The sequence below is a fragment of the Balaenoptera ricei genome, chromosome 18, assembly GCF_028023285.1.
Source record: "Balaenoptera ricei isolate mBalRic1 chromosome 18, mBalRic1.hap2, whole genome shotgun sequence".
NCBI lineage: Eukaryota > Metazoa > Chordata > Mammalia > Artiodactyla > Balaenopteridae > Balaenoptera > Balaenoptera ricei.
The window spans coordinates 3,682,295-3,704,638 of NC_082656.1; the positions used below are offsets into that span (position 1 = coordinate 3,682,295).

General features: G+C 40.8%; 1 protein-coding gene across 1 annotated transcript in view; it reads left to right on the forward strand.

Annotated features, from left to right (window-relative positions):
* LOC132352710 (phospholipid-transporting ATPase IB) overlaps positions 1-22,344 on the forward strand; it is a 441,016-nt gene that overhangs the window by 71,730 nt on the left and 346,942 nt on the right. The window contains exons 24-25 of the mRNA XM_059903398.1: positions 938-1,076; positions 11,197-11,261. Coding sequence (XP_059759381.1) covers positions 938-1,076; positions 11,197-11,261 — 204 coding nt within the window. The remainder of the gene's footprint in view (positions 1-937; positions 1,077-11,196; positions 11,262-22,344) is intronic.

The window sequence follows — 22,344 nt, forward strand, 5'->3', positions numbered from 1 at the left end:
CTAAGATGAGGTTTAACGACCTTAGCTGGCCCTGTTGAGTTTCCTGAGCAGTCAGAACGCCTAGGCTGGCTGGACATCATACCTACTAAATGTTTTCACACTTCCTGTCCTAATACTGTTTGAGCTTTGCCATTGCCGCTCCACGCTGCCTACGTGATTTTGTTGTTATTTCAGTTTCTCCCAAGACATGAGGTAGCTTCCCACAGATTGCGTCCCTCGAATCTGGGAGCTGGATTTCAGCTTTTTCCGTTTCATGTCAGCAACTACTGGTCCATCCATCTTCCAGTTTCAGTAGCTTTGAAGTCATTGCCTGCTTGCTTTTCTCATTCCTTTATTTATTTTTTTAAAATTCCCCTTTGCTTTTTTTCCCTTGTTTGTGATTTTAATGGAATTTGGGTATGGATGGAAGTGAAATCAAATGTTCATTTACCCTGCTTCCCTGGAAATTCCAAAATTACTTTGAGAATCATAAAGCAATTAAATAGGTGCGATGTCTGTGCGTCCCCAGGCCAGAGGTGGGCACTCGGGAGGTAGTTGGCCTTTTTGGTCACTGAATGACTTTTTCTCACGTGTTAACTGTACCACAGCCCTTGACTCACGAGTGGAGTGAGAGAGAAGCTCCAGTCCTGTTAGTGGCCCCAGGATAACTCGCCCATGTGCTCTGCTGCCAGGTGGTTTCTATCCCAAGGTGCCCTTGTACCCAGAAGTAGATGGCACGTGCTGGCCCGTGTGCGTGGAGGGGTTCTAGCCCTGTGGGTGGTTTTGAGATGCCACACATGTGACTGTCATTAATGATCTGCAGACAAAGGTTTAATGGGGAGGCAATAAGGTAATTGTCTCAGAACACTTTGACTGCCTTTCTTCTGTCAAGAGTTTCGTCATTCGTGCTGCTCTTACGTGCGTCCCCATCTTTAATGGAAGCTGTTTTTTAATTTAGGATCTGCTGCTGCTTGGAGCCACAGCCATAGAAGATCGTCTTCAGGCAGGCGTGCCAGAAACCATAACAACTCTGTTGAAGGCAGAAATTAAAATATGGGTGTTGACAGGCGACAAACAAGAAACTGCGATCAACATAGGTAATTCATTGAAGGAATAATTTCCCAGTGCTGATTTTTGTATTACGTTTTTGAACCGTCTTACAGAGGTGCCTGAGGGCTTCTCAGATGCGTCGACAGAAGTGCTTTGTAGAATTCTTCATTCACAAGACCGAGGAAAGTTTAAGATGCTCTTATGAGCATTATCTGCCCGTTACAAACAGTAGAACTATGCCACCTTCCTGAAAAGTATTAAACATACTTACAGAGGCCAGAGAATTCAAGAGTTGATGAGAGTTTGATTTTCTTATTGCTTTCTTCACAAAAATTTAGTCTCAGAGACTAAGCATGTTTTCACTGAGTTTAAATATGCATTATTATTTTATATAGTTATAGCCATTATAAGGATTTTCACCAATTCATAGGTTCTTCTAACAGGCTTGAACCTTTCCCTTCCCCATCTGGGTTGGCAACCTCTGCCTGCTAAGCATCGCAGAAATGAAAATTGAAAAAAGGGAATTCAAGCCCAGATTACTTCATGAGTGTTAAAGCAGCACGTTTTTAGTTTGAAAAGGACTTGTGAAACTACTAATTAAAAAGAAATAGAATTTTTTAAAAAAAATTTATTTATTATTTTATATTTATTTTTGGTTGCGTTGGATCTTCGTTGCTGCGCGTGGGCTTTCTCTAGTTGCGGCGAGCGGGGGCTACTCTTCATTGCGCTGCATGGGCTTCTCATTGCGGTGGCTTCTCTTGTTGCGGAGCATGGGCTCTAGGCACGCGGGCTTCAGTAGTGGCGGCACACAGGCTCAGTAGTTGTGGCTCGTGGGCTCCAGAGCTACAGGCTCAGTAGTTGTGGTGCACGGGCTTAGTTGCTCTGTGGTGTGTGGGATCTTCCCGGACCAGGGCTCGAACCTGTGTCTCCTGCATTGGCAGGCGGATTCTTAACCACTGCGCCACCAGGGAAGTCCCAAAAAATCTAATTTTGATTGTTTGAATTGCTTTAAAATTATCTAGGACTTCTGTTACCCTTGTGTCACAAGCTCTGGTGCATAGGTGATAAAATGAATAAGGGCTACATGACTTCTCATGTGTTGATGGGAATAGAGTCCATGTCACAGCTTACTGCAGGAAGAAACATACAGAAAGAACATCTGAAGTTGAGTGACTGGTGTCTTATTCAGAGGAGTCTCCTTGGAACACGATCGACTGGTTCCAATGGAGCCCCTTTCCTTCAATCTTCTCTTTTGAATCAGCCCCGATTCTCAGAACCTCAGTTATAGACAATGCCTACCGTCTGTGGTGGATTTCCTCTTTTTTTTTTTTTAATAGACAAAAAAGCCACTTAATCATTTCTTATCAAGTCTGTAGTCCTTTTGGACTCCCCCACAAGTGAGATTAAAGTCCCAAGAGACTGACATGTGAGTCACAAACAGTCTCTGAAGGATTAGATGTAGCTGTTGTACCTGTTGTTTCCTAAACACATATTTTTGGAGAAAAATGTGGTGATGTTTCTGTGTAGACCCGTCACTATTACTAGGTAATAAAAACCCATTGCTTACAGCCCTTTGGTGATGTCAGCAACATTTTTATAGATGAAGGATAATACGTTTGCTTTTGGTGGAATGTCTCTTTCTATGTATATACATCAGCCCTTCAGGTATTTCCCATGTAAATTTGGTCTAAAACACCTGCTATTGATCCACAGCTCCTGTTCACAGAGGGCACAGAAAGCATGAGAGCAGAGATGCTGCACCTGCCCCGCCCCTGTCCTCCTGTCCTTGTGTCACACCTGCATCTGTCAGGGTCTAGCCAAGTTTAGGTAAACACAAGTGAAAGCAGAGTTCCCAAAATCAACCCAGAAAACACGAATGGCTTCTTATTCCCGAAGGAAGGTGTTAGTCGTTGCTGGAGTGAGGCTTGTCTGAACCTCACAAGGTGATTGATACCTGTCCAGTTTTTTCCATTAACAGCTATATTATTTTGTGCTTTTTTCAAAGAAGGTGTAGCAATGTTTGTAGTTTTGGTTTCAGAAGCACTCATATCCATTAGATATTTTAAAATTGACCTTTTAAAAAACATTCTAATCCAAATCGGAAAAGAAGAAGTAAAACCATCACTGTTTGCAGATGACATGATATTATACACAGAAAATCCTAAAGATTCTACCAGAAGACTACTAGAGCTAATCAGTGAATTTGGTAAAGTAGCAGGATACAAAATTAATGCACAGAAATCTCTTGCATTCCTATACACTAATGATGAAAAATCTGAAAGAGAAATTAAGGAAACACTCCCATTTACCACTACAACAAAAAGAATAAAATACCTAGGAATAAACCTACCTAAGGAGGTAAAAGACCTATATGCAGAAAACTATAAGACACTGATGAAAGAAATTAAAGATGATACAAACAGATGGAGAGATATACCATGTTCTTGGATTGGAAGAATCAACATTGTGAAAATGACTATACTACCCAAAACAATCTACAGATTCCATGCAATCCCTATCAAACTACCAATGGCATTTTTCACAGAACTACAACAAAAAATTTCACAATTTGTATGGAAACACAAAAGACCCCGAATAGCCAAAGCAATCTTGAGAAAGAAAAACGGAGCTGGAGGAATCAGGCTCCCGGGCTTCAGACTATACTACAAAGCTACAGTAATCAAGACAGTATGGTACTGGCACAGAAACAGAAATATAGATCAATGGAACAGGATAGAAAACCCGGAGATAAACCCACGCACATAGGGGCACCTTATCTTTGATAAAGGAGGCAAGAACATACAGTGGAGAAAAGACAGCCTCTTCAATAAGTGGTGCTGGGAAAACTGGACAACTTACATGTAAAAGAATGAAATTAGAACACTCCCTAACACCATACACAAAAATAAACTCAAAATGCATCAAAGACCTAAATGTAAGGCCAGACACTATCAAACTCTTAGAGGAAAACTTAGGCAGAACACTGTATGACATAAATCACAGCAAGATCCTTTCTGACCCATCTCCTAGAGAAATGGAAATAAAAACAAAAATAAACAAATGGGACCTAATGAAACTTAAAAGCTTTTGCACAACAAAGGAAACCATACACAAGGCAAAACCCCCTCAGAATGGGAGAAAATATTTGCAAACAAAGCAACTGACAAAGGATTAATCTCCAAAATATACAGGTAGCTCATGCAGCTCAATATCAAAAAAACAAACAACCCAATCCAAAAATGGGCAGAAGACCTTAATAGGCATTTCTCCAAAGAAGATATATAGATTGCCAACAAACACATGAAAAGTTGCTCAACATCACTAATCATTAGAGAAATGCACATCAAAACCACAATGAGGTATCACCTCACACCAGTCAGAATGGCCATCACCAAAAAATCTACAAGCAATAAATGCTGGAGAGGGTGTGGAAAAAAGGGAACCCTCTTGCACTGCTGGTGGGAATGTAAATTGATACAGCCACTATGGAGAACAGTATGGAGGTTCCTTAAAAAACTAAAAATAGAACTACCATATGACCCAGTAATCCTACTACTGGGTATATACCCTGAGAAAACCATAATTCAAAAAGAGTCATGTACCACAATGTTCATTGCAGCTCTATTTACAATAGCCAGAACATGGAAGCAACCTAAGTGTCCATCAACAGATGAATGGATAAAGAAGATGCAGCACATATATACAATGGAATATTACTCAGCCATTAAAAGAAAGAAAATTGAGTTATTTGTAGTGAGGTGGATGGACCTAGAGTCTGTCATACAGGGAGAAGTAAGTCAGAAAGAGAAAAACAAATACCGTATGCTAACACATATATATGGAATTAAAAAAAAAATGGTCTGAAGAACCTAGGGGCAGGACAGGAATAAAGACCCAGACGTAGAGAATGGACTTGAGGACATGGGGAGGGGGAAGGGTAAGCTGGGATGAAGTGAGAGTAACATTGACATATATACACTACCAAATGTAAAATAGATAGCTAGTGGAAAGCAGCCGCATAGCACAGGGAGATCAGCTTGGTGCTTTGTGTCCACCTAGAGGGGTGGGATAGGGAGGGTGGGAGGGAGATGCAAGAGGGAGGAGATATGGGGATATATGTATCCGTATAGCTGGCACACTTTGTTATACTGCAGAAACTAACACACCATTGTAAAACAATTATACTCTAATAAAGATGTTTAAAAAATTCTATTCTTTATTTATTTTATCTTATTTTTTAATTGAAGTATTGTTAATTTACAATATTGTGTTAGTGTCAGGTGTACAGCAAAGTGATTCAGTTATATGTACATATTTTTTTCATATTCTTTTCCATTATGGTTTATTATAAGATTTTGACTATAGTTCTCTGTTCTATACAGTAGGACCTTGTTGTTTATTTTATACATAGCACTATATATATAGTGTGTATCTGCTAATCCCAAACTCCTAATTTATCCCTCCTCCCTTTCCCCTTTGGTGACCATAAGTTTGTTTTCTATGTCTGTGAGTCTGTTTCTGTTTTGTAAGTAAGTTCATTTGTGTCATATTTTAGATTCCACATATAAGCGATATCATTTGGTCTTTGTTTTCTCTGTCTGACTTACTTCACTTAGTATGATAATCTCTAGGTCCATCCATGTTGCTGCAGATGGCATTATTTCATTCTTTTTTATGGCTGAGTAATATTCCATTGTGTATATGCACCACTGAATTAGGGTGTCTGTTGAGGATGCAGTGTAGACATCTAGACATGGTATTAGACTTGTCCACGTCAGACCACTGGTGACGGCTGTGAGCAGCCCGAGGTCGTGCTCCAGATCTAGGAGGATTGTAAGCCTGTGTTCTAGTCCCATATTCCTCATACCTTCTGTGATATGAACCATTATTGGTCTGTCTCCCACAATATGGATTGGATATTCTGTACATTTTAGTGCATTCTGTGTGCTCATTAGGGTACCCAGAAGGTATTTGGGAAGCAGATCAAGTGTCTGGTAGTTCTGCTTCTCCGTGAAATAAGGAGAAGAGTGCTCAATGCTGGGCACTGTGCTGGGAGTGCTTTCGCTACGCTGTCTTTGGTCTTCACGTGTCAACAGTCTTAGAGCGCTGGGGGACATTCAGAGTTTACAAGGTCGTGCTCCGCTTAATGACCAAGCTAGTTCATGCTGGGTCTCAGGGCCAATTGCTCCTGGTGCAGGGCTCCTTTTAAACAGATTCATGAAGCTTTCACGAAAACCCTATCTGAAATTTGAGTTAGAAAACCCTGGGGAAAGGTACTAAATTTCATCCATTCTAAGACACCTTGTTTTCATATTTCACCACCTCCAGAGTTTGGATGTCTATGATTGTTGACTCTTACAGTTTTAACTGGCAACATTTCCCTTTAGAGGTGTTTGGTGCTGTTGGCTGTCTCTAGTATTCGCTCGCTCTCTCTCTCATTTATCTATCATCTGTCCATCCATCTATCCTCCCATCCATCTATTCTCCATCCATCCATCACCTATCCTCCCTCCATCCATCACTTATCCTCCCATCCATCTATCGCCTAACCTCCCATCCATCCATCCATCCTCCCATCCATCCTCCCATCCATCCATCCATCCATCCATCCATCCATCCATCCATCCACCCATCCATCCATCCATCTGTCCTCCCATCCATCCATCCATCCGTCCTCCCATCCATCCATCTACCCACCCATCCATGCATCTATCCATCCATCCATCATCTATCACAGTCTGAGAATTTAAAGTGTAACTTTTAGTTCATACCTTGAAAATAAATACTTAGTCAAATTAGGTTCCAGGATATTTGTGTCTGTTATGGGCCTATGAGTGTTAGGTAGATGCAGTCATCCTGTGTGTGGCTTTGAGGTCCTTTGGAACTGACACGATGCCAGGACCCTGCTGCGCCGCGCTTGGATTTATGCTAACTAGCTGTGTTTCCAGGAGTTGGAAGTTTTCTTTTTTAGCTTAAAAATTTGGCATCAGCTAGTCTAAAGTGAAATTTCAGCTGTATAGCCTTTGTGAATCATGTAGTCGTCACTTCCTTACTATGACTGGATAAAGCATCTATTACATAGTTAGAAAATAGATGTGCAGTTTTCAGAGTCTATAAGTTTTTTTCTAACAGAGATAGGATGAGTGAGAACAAAATCCTAGTGCGTGTTCCATTTTAAAGTCATCGCATTGGGAATCGCTTTCACTGTGAACCATCTGAGTTGGAATTTGGCCGCCCCTCACCCATGTTTTGTTACCCATTATGTGATACCTTTAAATCACTTCTGTAGTCTTAGAAGTTTAATTTCTGACAGTGAGTAAATGTGGACTTGCCCGCCCTATTCTTGCCCATTGGCAGGGAGACAAGTCCCGTTCTCAGGTGGGGCTGGGGGAACACGGCCACAGCCCCAGTAATGTTCACAGAAAAGTCAGGTGTGTGATTTCTTGATTGCCTGCAGCTCTGTTGTTGCCAGATGCTCCCCTATAGGCTTGGGGCACTTATGTTCCCTTATTGGGGCCTGAGTTAATTATGAGACAAACTCAGGAATAAAGTAGATGAGAAAATACCAGTTGTGCAGTGTACATGCTGAGCATGGCTGGCGTTAGTAATAGTTACTCATTAAATGTTAGCACAGCATTTGCCATATTACTGCTAAGTCCTTTAGGTAAGTTTACTGTTCCCTTTGAGATAGGCATTATCCCCTTTTAAAGATAGAACTGAGGCACAGAGATACCAAGTAACTTAGCCTGGGCCACACAGGTGTGAGTGCTGAGAATCTGAGCATGTGACCATGACACGTGATAATTCAGTTCTCAGAAGGAAAGATAGGCGTCAAAAAGATCAGGGAAGGCTTTGTAGATGAGATAGGTTTAAATCTTGAACCTCAAGAATTTGTTTAAGACAAATACATAAAGAATGAGACTAGCATGAGTCAGGATGGCCTGGTTTGGGGGAAGATCACGAGGTAAGGCTGAGGCAGCATGTTCCTACTTGTGATGGAGCCTCTCTGAGAAGCATCTGAGGGTCTGGAGGGAAGGGTGCCCAGGTGTGGTTCTGTGGATGAGTCCTTGATGTCCTGGTTCTCAGAAGGGGAGGGATTCTGCTCTGAGCATCCTTGATTGAGTCCGGAGCAGATGAAGAGTTCCATTCCTGACGTCTGGCAGTGTGTTTCATACACTAACTCTCAAATATTGAGTGACCAGATTCTCCCTGAAATTATTTACAACCAACAACACACTTGTTGGTTTGGAACCAAGTTGAATCCCACTGAGGGGTAATTTGATGGATCCTAGGTATATGGTTAGTAGGAATCAGTTGTTGCTAACTCTTCCAAAAGTGTCTCCGAAGAAATCTAGGTTGGGATATCTTCGACAATATATGCTTACCTCAGAAAAAAGACGCTGATTGTGAGTTCCAAGAGAGGTTTGGTTTGGTCCTATTTTCTAGTGTGAATGATGATTTTATTTTCTTAAAATCAAGTCCTGCTCTAAGTACCATAGACGCTGTAATATTTTAATTTCTTTGCGTGTTGATTATACTCAGGTAGTAGAAAGACTAAGCACTTTTGTGGTGTGCTGTTAACTTCAGCCGTAGTAAAACGTGAAATCCCAGAGGTTCCCTTTGCAGTCATTTTATGGTTGTCTTGTTAGATTGTGAGATTAAAGAAATAGACCTCAATTTACAAGTGTGGATTGACATTTCATAGCTGGCTGTTCTCCAAGAGCTGATCTCATTTTATCCAAAAACATTAGAAATCAAGCACACCAAACTTGGATTGACATAATTTAATTTGCCATGTTAGCTAAGTCACATTTAACTGCGTTAAACTTCCATGGTCTGTCTAGAGCAAGTGTTCTGTGTGATAATTAAGCAAAATCTTGCCTCGTTTTCCAAACTAAAAAAAAAAAAAGAACCTGTTTCTTCTCAGAAACCTTGAGTTTTGTGTATTTAAATTCATGAAAGTGCCAGTGGTTTTATTTGTTACCCTCTCCCTTGCAACTGCTAGAAAAATACTTTGAGTTTTTCCATAATATCTTTATGAAGCTTCAGTTGTCAAGTGGCATTTTACTTAAATTGCAAAATATAAAATCAAGGGGGAAGCGATGGCTTAAACATTTCAGCTTGCTTCTGCAACTGTTGTTCATATCAAAAACTACCAGCAAATCCTTTTGTGTGAGTTATACTAAATTTGTAACAGTCTCTATTGCATGAAGTTGCTGGAAGTTTCTGAGACAAGGGAAGAAAAATGATTAAAGTTCCAATATCCCTGTTTGCAAATGAAAATAAAATATTGACCTCCCTTCTGCACTTAGTCTAAGAATTTATAGAAAGGAAGAATATATTTGTAAGATTTTAGTGGGAAACAAAGTTCAGTTATTTCCATCCTGCTGTGCAGAATTTTCGGTGACATTCTGGGAAACTCTCATTTCTTCTCATCACTATTGTTAAAATACAGACTTGAACAAGTTTGAAAATGTGTGGAAAATTGTGCTGTGTTTCCTCCCTTTATTTTTCCTCTTAGAGGTTGAACAGGTATTTGCCCGTGTGGTCCTGTGATTTTAAACTATTCAGTTGTTTTCGCTTTTCAAATGATACGTGAGGTTTTAACCAGCAAAATTATCTCATTCTCTTCAGATAACTGTCGTTAACTGCCTGGAATAGATCTTCAAGGTATTGCTTTAAGAAAATGACAGTTAGATGCAAAGTCATAATTTTGTGCTTTAAAATTTGTGTTCTGAGGTGGTTTATAAGCAGTCCTCTCAAATGACACTCATTAGTGAAGGCTATACTTCATACATTCCAAAATAAACAAAAATATTTATTTTCTACCCTCCAAAAATACCCCAAGGTTTTTCTCATCTTAATTGTTGTCTGTCTTGAGTTCTGTTTTGTGCCTGTTAGTAGAGTTTCTTGAGGGTGAAAGAGGGCCTTCTGGGTAGAATTGAGCACATAAACACAGTAGTTCTGTGACTTGTCCACTAGTTAAATGCTTATCTCCTTTTCTAGTTAAATAAAGCATCTGTGGGAAGGGGTATTTTGGCTCTTCTGCGGAGGAGAACCCAGACTCCTGTTGCCTAAGCATTGGTTAAGGCCCTTCCTTGAGATGGTCACCCGCGTCCTTGTTCTGAAGGTTGACGTTCTTTATGCTTATGACTTGTTCCCTGTTTCTGTGATCATTGGTCCATGATCCTTGTAAGGACCACTTCTCTAGGTGGAAGGACTGTTTTCTTGATTTTTCTCAATGAGATAAATTAAGATGGAGGTTGGTGAAAAGCACATGTTGATGGCAGCTCTCTTGAGGGGCACCAAGATGGTGGAGGGTGATTTGAAAGAGAGCCCAGGGCCCTGACAGACACCCCTGGACTTGGGGTTGGCTGGGACCGCCTCCTCCTTCTCCCCAGAGTGTGGAGAGAAGGCGAAGAGTCCGGAGAGGCTCTTACCTTGGTCGTTGTGTCACCAAGCATCTCCAGCTGTCACGCGTGTACTGCAAAGTCTGAGTAGGAAAGATCTTCATAGAAAATACATTTGCCTTCCGGGACGAAAAGTGGAAAAGAGTATCTTGCTTAAATTAACCTACAGAGATACCACTGTCTAAAAATGTAATGGGAATTGTTAAGAATTAGCATTGGGTTACTCTTGACTCAGGTTTAATTCTTGAAATGGGGGTTGCTTTGAGCTTTCGCAGGAAGAGTGACTCTCTGTGTATCAGAGGCTTCCTTAGAAGCCTGCTGTGAGAATTACCTGCCTTTTCAAAAAGCAAGTGAGGGACCTTGATATCACAGTAGGCACGTTTATGCTGGTTGAGGAGCTCCGTTGATTCCATTTGTCTTCCTAAAGCGTTTGCTGTTATTTTAGAGAACCCAAAGCTCATCCTAATACAAGGATAACAAGGATAAGGAAAATCCACAGAAAATTGATGAGTATTTATTTCAGCCATTAGTTACGAAGACCCTCCCAAGCAGTGCTACCAGAGCTGTCTGCAAAAGTCAGAATCCGTGTGAACTTCTCCTCTCCACACTCTCGCTCAATTCCTCTGTGTGAGCCCATAGGCTAAACGTGGTGATAAGGAAGGGACCGGAAGGGAGGCTGAATTCAGGGGACCTTGAACGTGGTGAGTTCCTGGCGGGGATGGTAAATTCACGTATGTTGCTCCTTCTTTTATTCTAGGCTATTCGTGCAGGTTGGTGTCACAGAACATGGCCCTTATCCTACTGAAGGAGGATTCTTTGGACGTAAGTAGCTTTTAAAAAGTTGTATTTGATATAACTGTGTTAAACCCTTTGTTTCTGCTATGACTAATAATCAGGATTTAATTTTTTTTTTTTTTTTACTAAAAAAACAATTATAAAACTACTCAGTGTGTTTTCTGTTTTTACTTATGAACGGATGTCATAAAGTCATTTCTTTAAACATCAAAATGGTAAGCTCTACCTCTGGTACCAGATATAGGAATTTATGTATGTTTTTAGGTGATGGTTGTCATTGAAATTCACTTTCTCTTCAGATACAGCTACAGTTTCTGTCATATTAGAGGAAGGAGAGAAGCTTTTTGTGAGAAGCACACATATATAAAAAAGTCTTTCTGGCTAGCTGCATGGTTGAAAGCGTACTCTCCCAGTACTGATAAAATGGACATTAAGAATTTGCAAGGTCTGGAGAATAATATACCTCCATGTTAGAGTTATGGTTTGGAAAACGTATGATATTGATGGTTGCAATATTTGTAAACTTTATTTGCTTATCATTCTGTGATTCTAAGAATGTTCCTCACTTTGGCAAATCCTAAGAATCCTAAGTAGATGACTTTATATTCTTGATTAAGGGGTACCATGGATGTTAAGAAATGCATTAAGAAGTACAATAAATATTCCAAATTGATATAAAAAATAGTAAGCCCAGAAAACTGCTTTGTGATAACACATTATTTTATTCACCTAGAATGGTGCATTTAAAATGGGGTAGTTTTAATCTGGTTTGACTTCCTGTTGGGATTTCCATTCAGGGGTGATGTTCAACTCATGTTGGTTGCTAAGGAGACTTGTAGGAGTTTCTTTGTAGTACAGACACTAAAGATGATATTCAAGTGTGAGGAGTGGATGACGTTTACGTGGTAATAGGATACACAGGCACTTAGTTCCCCTACATCCTAGTGCCACCAGCTCGCGGAGGATGGTACAGATATGTACCCACCCCGTCATGGCCTAAAGCTGCTGCTGAGACCCTGGTTGGGAGCTGATTTGAGAGTCACCAGTGACCTGCTTGGTGGCTTGACATGAAGATAGGAGCGCAACAGTGAGATTCCACCTGTAGGTCATTTAACAAGAGCTTGTCCCTGGCAGGCACCCATGGCCACACTTGCGGTCAGCGCCTTTTATTTAAGTGCCAGCGCTCAGAGCAGATGACAGGGTTAGTTACCCTTGTAAAGGGAGGCTCTGATGATGAAGCGAACAGGACAGGGACCAAGGAAGTGAACCACGAATCAGAAGCGCTGGGCCTGGCTTCCTTACCTCATCTCCTGTGTAAGTCTGAGGGAATTAAGGGGGTCACCTCAAAGACCATCCATTACCTGGCGTCCACCCCCTTCAGCAGACCTGTACGTATGTCCAGGCTAGGACCCCAAATGCTTGTAAATGCTCAGGATTTATCCCTGTTTTGAGTGTTTCAACTGTTACCAAAATAACATCTAAGCTCTGTAATACAGAGATCAGTGGTCTTGGAAACAAGGCGGGTGAGGAAGTGCACCCCAGGGGGCACTGGATGATATGTTAAGATACCAGAAGAAAATGTCATTTTCTTTTTTCCTCCTGTTTTTTTTTTTTTTTTTTTTAAGTACTTGAACTGCGTTTTTTTATTTTTTTAATTTATTTTTATTTATTTATTTATTTATTTATGGTTGTGTTGGGTCTTCGTTTCTGTGCGAGGGCTTTCTCCAGTTGTGGCAAGCGGGGGCCACTCCTCATCGCGGTGCGCGGGCCTCTCACTATCGCGGCCTCTCTTGTTGCGGAGCACAGGCTCCAGACGCGCAGGCTCAGTAGTTGTGGCTCACGGGCCCAGTTGCTCCGCGGCATGTGGGATCTTCCCAGACCAGGGCTCGAACCCGTGTTCCCTGCATTAGCAGGCAGATTCTCAACCACTGCGCCACCAGGGAAGCCCCTTTTTTTTTTTTTTTTTTTTTTTTGGTTAAAAAAAGTACTGTGAAATCACAGTATTGCTGATAGCACATGGATTGGCTCTGGCACACCCAATCCTGTTTCTGGTGTGCTAACCAGGGATGGGTCTGGGAGGAAGGGGAGGAGGAGGGAGGCGTGGGGTCCCACAAATAAGAAGGGGTGACGCTGGGACCCTCACTCTTCTATTTGCTTGAAACTCATTGTGAAATCTTGCCATTTGTGTTACTGGTTAAATGGGTTTATGGACTCTATTTAGTTTTGGTTAAACTGACTCTTAACAAGGTGCTGGCTTGAAAAGATTTCTGTTTTTTTAAAAAAAAAGGTATTGAGGTTACAGTAGTGTAAGCAGAAGCTGCAACGGCGTGGCCTTGCTGGACACGCGCGCTGCTAGTTCAAGTTTTCTTCGGCTGCTTGATGAATTAAAACAGTGATCAGATCTGACAAGCTAAACAAATTTCAGTATTATCCCCAAGGCTACTATCATTAATCATGATTCTTGCCCTAAATGTATAATGGTATCTTGAAACATTAGCTGTCGCAAAATGAAGCTATGAATTAGTGAGACTTTAAAAACTAAGAATACCGAGTATGAGAATAAAAATCTACAATTTTATCAGCAGTTTATAAAAAACATGTGATATTCAAATCAGTTACCCCCTCAAATTTCACAGCACCTACTGCTGGCTATTTTTTTTTTTTTTTTGGCTGCATTGGGTCTTCGTTGCTGCACGTGGGCTTTCTCTAGTTGTGGTGAGCGGGGGCTACTCTTCATTGCAGTGCACGGGCTTCTTATTGCGGTGGCTTCTCTTGTTGCGGAGCACGGGCTCTAGGTGCACGGGCTCTAGGTGTGCGGGCATCAGTAGTTGCAGCGCGTGGGCTAAGGTTCGCAGGCTTCAGGAGTTGTGGCACACAGGCTCAGTAGTTGTGGCTCGCGGGCTCTAGTGCGCAGGCTCAGTAGTTGTGGCGCACGGGCTTAGTTGCTCCGTGGCACGTGGGATCTTCCCGGACCAGGGATCGAACCCGTGTCCCCTACATTGGCAGGTGGGTTCTTAACCACTGTGCCACCAGGGAAGTCCCACTGCTGGCTACTGAATGCTAGACATCTTTTGATATTTGTTAGTAAAAGACAGAAAGGGCCAAGCCATTTGGGGACCATTTGTTTTTTGTGCTGCAGTAATTAAAATGAATATGGATGGAGACATATAGAAAATTTTGCCAGCATTTTCTAAGAAACAAATGATTGAACTAACTATGAAATTTATTTGGAGGAAAGTGCAGTTGTTTTTAACGTGTTAACCTATAGAATACACAAAAAACTAGTTCTGATGAGCCATTAAAAGAAAGATGAATTGGTAAGGATATATTTGAGCAGAATAGTCATTCTTTAACCCAAAGTTTTATGAAATAAGTGCATGTAATCAGTGATGGAATGAAAATGTAATCATGTAAAATTCATTAATGGCTTGTATGGCAGAGACTACACTTCCCAGCATCCCTGGGTCTGGGTGTGGCCGTGAGATTTAATTCTCACTGGTGGAAATGTGACCAGAAGGCAGAGCCTTGCAGGGAGACCACTGGCAAATCAGGAATGAGGTTTGTAGAATTCCCACTCCTGTATCACAAGCTGAGTATGGAAGGGTAGGTTTGAGGTGAGAGATGTTAATTCAGTAACTGGTACAGAAACTAATTTTAAGTATAGAGGAAGTTAAAACAGGAAATTAGGTGCTTGCAAAATTATTGGATAATCCTGAAGGAGTAGAAGTCAGCAAGGTAGGCTTCAAGTTCATACGTCTGTGGCTCTGTTCCCAAGGTCAGGACTCTGTTCTGCTTCCCCAGGGGACTTGAGGAAATCACAGCTGATGGTCCAGCTGCCTTGCACCTGTGAACCTGGGACTGGGTGAGAGAATGTGGAAAACTTCCCCTGTATGAAAAGGAATTCCTCTGTCTTTGCAATCTTAAGCAAGTGTATCTTGTAGCTGGAATTCATCCAGAATCCTGCTGATAAGAGAGTCTGGGAAATGTGGTTTTTAGCTTTCCAGTCCCTGTGATATATTAAAAAAAAAAAAAAAAAGAAGAAGAAGAGGATGAAAATAGATGCTGAGAGTCAATCAGTAAACAGTATCTAGCACTGACTCATTTATAAGCAAGAAGTGGGCATCAGGAGGACACAGAATGCTATAGGATCTCATGGATACGGTTGATGTTTTACAAGTTAGACCTTTAACGTACGCTAGGTTCTTTACGGTACTTTGTAATGACATGCAGGGTGACCGTGGACATCTTGTGGACCTCAGAAGTTTACTGTTTTATTTCCATTGTGGTTGTCCTCATGACAAAGAACCTGACAGTCATCAGGCTTTAAAGTGATGCAGGATTGCATAATGGTTAAGGGAGCCCGCTCTGGGTTGCCTGGCTGGGCTCACATCCCACTTTCTGTACGTGGAAAAGTCTTTGATCCACAATAAATTCTTAAGTCACAGTCACTATTTCTCTTCTATGTTTTTTATGTCTGTGAGTCTCTATATAGATATAGAGAGAAATATAGAGGGATATATAGAGATAGATAGATATAGATAGATATACATATATATATATATGTATATATATATGTATATCTGAATCACTTTATCTATGTTTTTCAGATTACTTTCCATTATGGGTTATAACAAGACATTGAATATAGTTCCCTGTGCTATACAGTAAATCCTAAAAGTCCAGTTTCCTAATTTGATCTTTTCTCTGACAGGCGGCTCCATGTTCAGTTACTTAAAATATGTTTAAAATACCTAAATACAGGCACATATTCATACCCACAGGCACAGTGCCATCATTTGTTGCTACAAGAGGTGATGTTTATGTGCGCTATGCTGAGGTCTTTTTCGGTGTGGCGAGAACACTTTGAAAAGGTACGTTTAGAAATGCTTGTGTGGCTTTGATTGCAGCACATGTAGGTCCCATATCTTGGGCAGTGAACTAAGCTGCCTCTCCAGTAACAAATGCTCACATCTGTTGAGTGTGCTTATTCATGAGTGCCAGGCCCTTTCTGGGAATTAGCTCTCTTCATCCTCCTAGTAACTCTTGAAAAAAGAAAATTTCACTGCCTTTAAGTCTCGTTCTAAAATATTTGATTGAAAGTTTCTCTCTATTTTTCCTAGCAGCTTGATAATAAATTCCTGAGAATATTTACCTACTTGGTAAGATCACCTTATAACTATATTTGTTCTTCAACATCTTTTTGTGAAGGTAGTAACATTGTGGTATACTAGAAATGTCCCTTGAGCAATTTTTTCCTGATAATTTTAGGCATGTTCAATTAATAATTCCTTTAATCCCTTGAAAGTACTTAACATTTATTTATTTATTTATATTTAAAAAAATTTATTTTATTGAAGTATAGTTGATTTACAATGTTGTTAATTTCTGCTGTACAGCAAAGTGATTCAGTTAACATATATATATTCTTTTAAATTTTTTTAAAAATAAATTTATTTATTTATTTATGGCTGCGTTGGGTCTTCGTTGCTGTGTGTGGGCTTCTGATTGCAGTGGCTTCTCTTGTTGTGGAGCATGGGCTCTAGGCACGCGGGCTTCAGTAGTTGTGGCACGCGGGCTCAGTAGTTGTGGCGTGCGGGCTCTAGAGCGCAGGCTCAGTAGTTGTGGCGCACAGGCTTAGTTGCTCCACAGCATGTGGGATCTTCCCGGACCAGGGCTTGAACCCGTGTCCCCTGCATTGGCAGGCAGATTCTTAACCACTGTGCCACCAGGGAGGTCCCTGCATATACATTCTTTTTCATATTCTTTTCCATTACGGTTTATCACAGGATGTTAAATAGAGTTCCCCACGCTCTACAGTAGGACCTTGCTGTTGATCCGTTCTCTATATAATAGTTTGCATCTGCTAATCCCAAAATTCCAATCCATCCCTCCCGACCCACTCCATTGGCAACCATAAGTCTGTTCTCTATGTCTGTGAGTCTGCTTCTGTTTTGTAGATAAGTTCCTTTGTGTCATATTTTAGATTTCACATATAAGTGATGTCATATGATGCTTGTCTTTCTCTGTCTGACTTCACTTAATATGATAATCTCTAGGTCCATCCATGTTGCTGCAAATGGCATTATTTCATTCTTTTTTTTATGGCTGAGTAATATTCCACTGTATATATGTACCACATCTTTTTTATCCATTCATCTGTCGACGGACATTTGGGTTGCTTCCATGTCTTGGCTATTGTAAGTAGTTGAAAGTACTTACATTTAAAGGGCAGAGAGACTATTAAAAAAAATTCTTTTGGTTATGTGTTAGTAGTAAGTGCTGTTGAGGAATATAAAACAGGATGGGGAGGCATGAAAAGCAAGGAGGGCAGAGGTTACCCTGTTTTATGTTTGATGGTTGGGGTAATTCTCTCTAATAAGACGGCATGTGAGCAGACTTGGAGGAAGGGACCGTACTGTGGGGTTACCTGGATAGGAGTGCATACCCCACTTCACCTGGGATGGTTTCAGTTTACACCTGTTGTCTTGGCATAATTTTAAGAATGCCCCTTCTGACTCCCCAAAGTAACCTGGTTTGGATAAATAAATTTTGGCAAATAATACCATCAGCCTACAGGGGAACAGTGTCCCAGGATGACAGTTCAGCAAGGGCGGCAAGGCTGATTCTGTATTTGAGCATCATGTATGGTGGGTCAGGGCGTCAGAGAAATGTCAGGGACTTCACCCCATAGCTTTGTACCTCATCGTTAAGACTTGGCTTTTGTGCTGAGTGAGATGCGTGGTCATTGGTGGAGTCTGAGCGAAGAGAGACATGATCTCATTGACCTTTTAAAAGGGTATCTCGCTGTTGGGATAGGTGTGGATTAAAGGGATACGTGGCAGAAGCCGAGACCCTGGTAGCCAGCCTGGCAGGAATCCAGGTAGCAGATGATGGGGAAGGTTGGATCAGAGTGTTGGCAGGATCGCTGGTGGGAGGTGGTGAGATTCTGGATGGATAGTGGTTTCTCTGTAGAGCTGATGGGATTTGCTAAGACAGTGAATGCAGCTATAAGAAGGATAAGACTCCAAGGGTTAGGATCTGAGCAACGGGAAAGATAGAGTTGCCAATTCTGAGATGAGGAAGATGGTAGGAGGATCACGTGTCGGGGGAATCAGGGCTCTTTTTGGACGTTTTAGGGTTGAGATGGTAGTTAACACATCCCCAGGCAGTTGAATAGATAAATCTGGGAGTTTAAGGTAGAGGTCTGGGATGGAGAGATTCTTGGGAGTAGTCAGTGTACCATTTTTAAAGCTTTGAGACTTGATAACCCGCCCCCCAGGATTGATCAGAGAGAGTGAAGTGGTTAAGAATTAAACTCTGGGTGTACTTCAGTGTTTAAAAGTTTGGGAGAAGAGAGCCAGCAAAGGAGACAAGAAGATGTGGCCATTGAGGTAGGTAGAGAAAGGGGAGAGGTTGGGCCCCTGGAAACTAAATGGAAGGAAGTCTTTCAAGGAGGAGGGACGGAACGGCTGGACTACATGATGCTTTTTGGGTCCAGTGAGATGAGTTCTGAGAATTTGTTGTTGGTTTTAGCGATGAGGAGGTCGTTGGGACCTTTCAAGAGCTGTTTGGGGGACAATGTGGAGATGAATGCCAGATCAGAGTAGACTCAAAGGATTGGGTGGAGAGAAAAAAGGTGTAGAGATTTCTGTGAATTTTGCTGAAGTTTTTGACAGACCTCTGGTTAGTGAGTTAATCTTTCCTTATTCTGAAGAGCGCATGAATGAGTAACTCTCTTCTTCTATTAATGCATCATAAACCATGATTTTTAAAATAAATTCTACCAATAAAAAGTATTCTTAATATTTTCTCTGTGTAAGTGAAAGTGATGGATATTTGTCACTACTGGTCTTGAAATAATGAGTCAGTCAGAACTGCCGTGTACTAAACCCTTTATAATCTGATACTCCTAGGGGTTTTTTTGTTTTTGTTTTTCACAGAACATAAAATGGTAGCTACTTAAAAAATGATTCCCGTCCAATGGGTTTATTTGTAATAGATGATCCACGCCCATGGAACCTCAGGCTTTGTTTGCCCCTAGTGCTGACAGTATCCTTGAAAGCATCCAAGGCTTCGAGAGACAGCAGGCATCCGTAATTGCGTGGTGTAGCATGATGGCGTATCATGAAAAATGTGTCATGTCAACAGTGATGGCGGTTCTTACGCTGAGATAACCACCTGTTTTGCTGTGACAGTCGGCCAGGGTGTTGTCAGAGAAAAATGACTCCATGGGAGGGTTAAGTCTGTTGGATTCCTTCGTCAGTGAAGTTTATTCTGTGGTCAGGTTTCTAAACACTGTTGTCCCTGTAAAAGGTAACTTGTGTCCACCTGGGCGTGTTTTGTTTCGTATGACGTCCAAGATGTATCTAGGACAGAACCTTGGATGTTGTTGATGTGACTAATGGGAACATAGACGTCCAGCTTTGTTCTGAGGGTAATTTAGATTTTTTGACAATCTATAGTTTTAAACCTCATTTACTCCCTTAAAGAAATTACTCAATCCATTTAAAGCAGAAAGAATTGATATAAATGAGAGAAAAGAAAAATAAAATTACTTAGAACTCTACTACCCAAAGAATTGCAATTATTTCAGTTGCAATTGAAATTTGGGTAATAGTCTAAGAACTTTTTCCTGGGGCAAATAGAGACATATATTTTATATCTATATCTACCTTATAGAGAGAGAGATATATATTAAAATATAGATGTCTGTGTCTACCTAAATATATATAATATATATTTACGTATCAATATATACAATTTATATTTATGTTATATGTTTTATTATATAAAACATATATAAAATATATATAAAATATATTTTATATAATAAAATATTTTTATTATATAAAATATTTTATATAATATTTATGTTTTGGCTCTTCATTCACAATACAACTATATATATATACACACACGTGTGTGTAAGTATATATGTAGCCATTTAAAAATGGAATTATATACAACAGATACTCTTGTTAGCCTGTTTCTTCTCTCTTAACTGGAATTATATCTCTAGAACAATAAATACTTAGCTACAGCCCTTTTACGAGAATGACATAGATTCCATGGTATATATTTCCCCGATTTATTTAACTCTATTTATTGGACATTGAGGGACGGACCTATCATGTTTGGGGACCTATCTTATTTTGTTTCATGCTGTTTATTTTCTTAAAATAAATTCCTAGGAGTAAGGATCCTAGGTCAAGGGAGATACATGCTTTTGGATGGAAATTATTCATGCACATGGGGGCACACACGCAAGTACATATATTCACATACCTCTCCTTGTCCTCCAGATAAGTTCTGACAACTTATGTGTAATTTGTTTGCAAGTTAAAAAAGCTTACCACACTTGTGTACAAGTCATATAAATGTTGGAAATTTGGATGTTTTTCTTGGTATCGTTTGTGGAATTGAAATCCTCTTGAGTTGAGATTATATTTAACGTGTTCTAAATTTGAAGCTATTATATCAGAATGAATTCTTAGGGCTTCCCTGGTGGCGCAGTGGTTAAGAATCTGCCTACCAATGCAGGGGACATGGGTTCGAGCCCTGGTCCAGGAAGATCCCACATGCCACGGAGCAACTAAGCCCGTGCGCCACAACTACTGAGCCTGCGCTCTAGAGCCCGCGAGCCACAGCTGCTGAAGCCTGCGCGCCTAGAGACCGTGCTCCGCCACAAGAGAAGCCACCACAATGAGAAGCCCGCGCACCACAACGAAGAGTAGCCCCCGCTCACTGCAACTAGAGAAAGCCTGCGCACTGCAACAAAGAGTAGCCCCCGCTTGCCGCAACTAGAGAAAGCCCGATGCAACAACAGAGACCCAATGCAGCCAAAAATAAATAAAAGAAATAAACTAAAAAAAAAAAAAAGAAGAAAAGAATTCTTAATAGATGGTTGCACAGCTTTTAACTTGAAATGCTGATGAGTTTTCAACTTGTGCTAACTGTTTCTGCTTTTCCTATCTGGGGTGCCATGCTAGGTGTCACTGATTTTGCTTTTGTTTGGATGAGCGTTTTCTTTTAAATCTTTCAACATGAGAACAGTTTAAAATGCATGATTTAAGAACATGTTGAAGAAAAAGAATTCCTTGGCACATAAAAACCAAAGCTTACTATATAAATAGGAACAGGAGTATTCTCTCTTAGAGATGAGCTCTCTGCTCTGCTTTCAGTGGGGAAATTCTTTTTTTTTTTAATAAATTTATTTATTTATTTGTTTTTTATTTTTGGCTGTATTGGGTCTTTGTTGCTGCCCGCGGGCTTTCTCTAGTTGTGGTGAGCGGGGGCTACTCTTCGTTGTGGTGCGCGGGCTTCTCATTGTCATGGCTTCTCTTATTGTAGAGCACAGGCTCTAGGCATGTGGGCTTCATTAGTTGTGGCACGCGGGCTCAGTAGTTGTGGCACACGGGCTCAGTAGTTGTGGCTTGCGGGCTCCAGAGCGCAGGCTCAGTAGTTGTGGCGCACGGGCTTAGTTGCTCCACGGCACATGGGATCTTCCCGGACCAGGGCTCAAACCCATTTCCCCTGCATTGGCAGGCGGATTCCTAACCACTGCGCCACCAGAGAAGCCCCTTCAGTGGGGAAATTCTTGATTTATTAATGTACCACTGTGTCTCCTTCACCCAGTGTAACCATCTAGTCTTTTTTTTTTCTGTTGCAAAGAGGTTTTATTCCAATAAAAATTTGCTTAATCAGTCTAACAAACGATGTGCAAGATCGCTAGTGGAAATGTCTCAAACTCTATTAAAAGACATTAAAAAATATTCAGATAATGGAAGTGTATGTCATATTCACGGATAGGGAAAGTCACTATCACAAAATTCAAATACTCTCCCATCTACTCTTAAATTCAAATTATAAACCTCCTGGAAAATGTTTTAGTCCATCTGGGCTTATTCCTTCGGCCATAACATTATTTCATTCAGATACTCTTCTCCCTGTATTACGCAGCACTTAAATTTTCAAACACTGTAAAATAAAATGATCATTATATTAAAAAAAAAAAAAAAAAGAAAACATTTTCTGTAAGGAGTTAGTGAGAAGTGAAAATGTTTTTCTCTGCTGTCCATTGCCATAGTCGCTTGCCATAAGTGGTTATTAA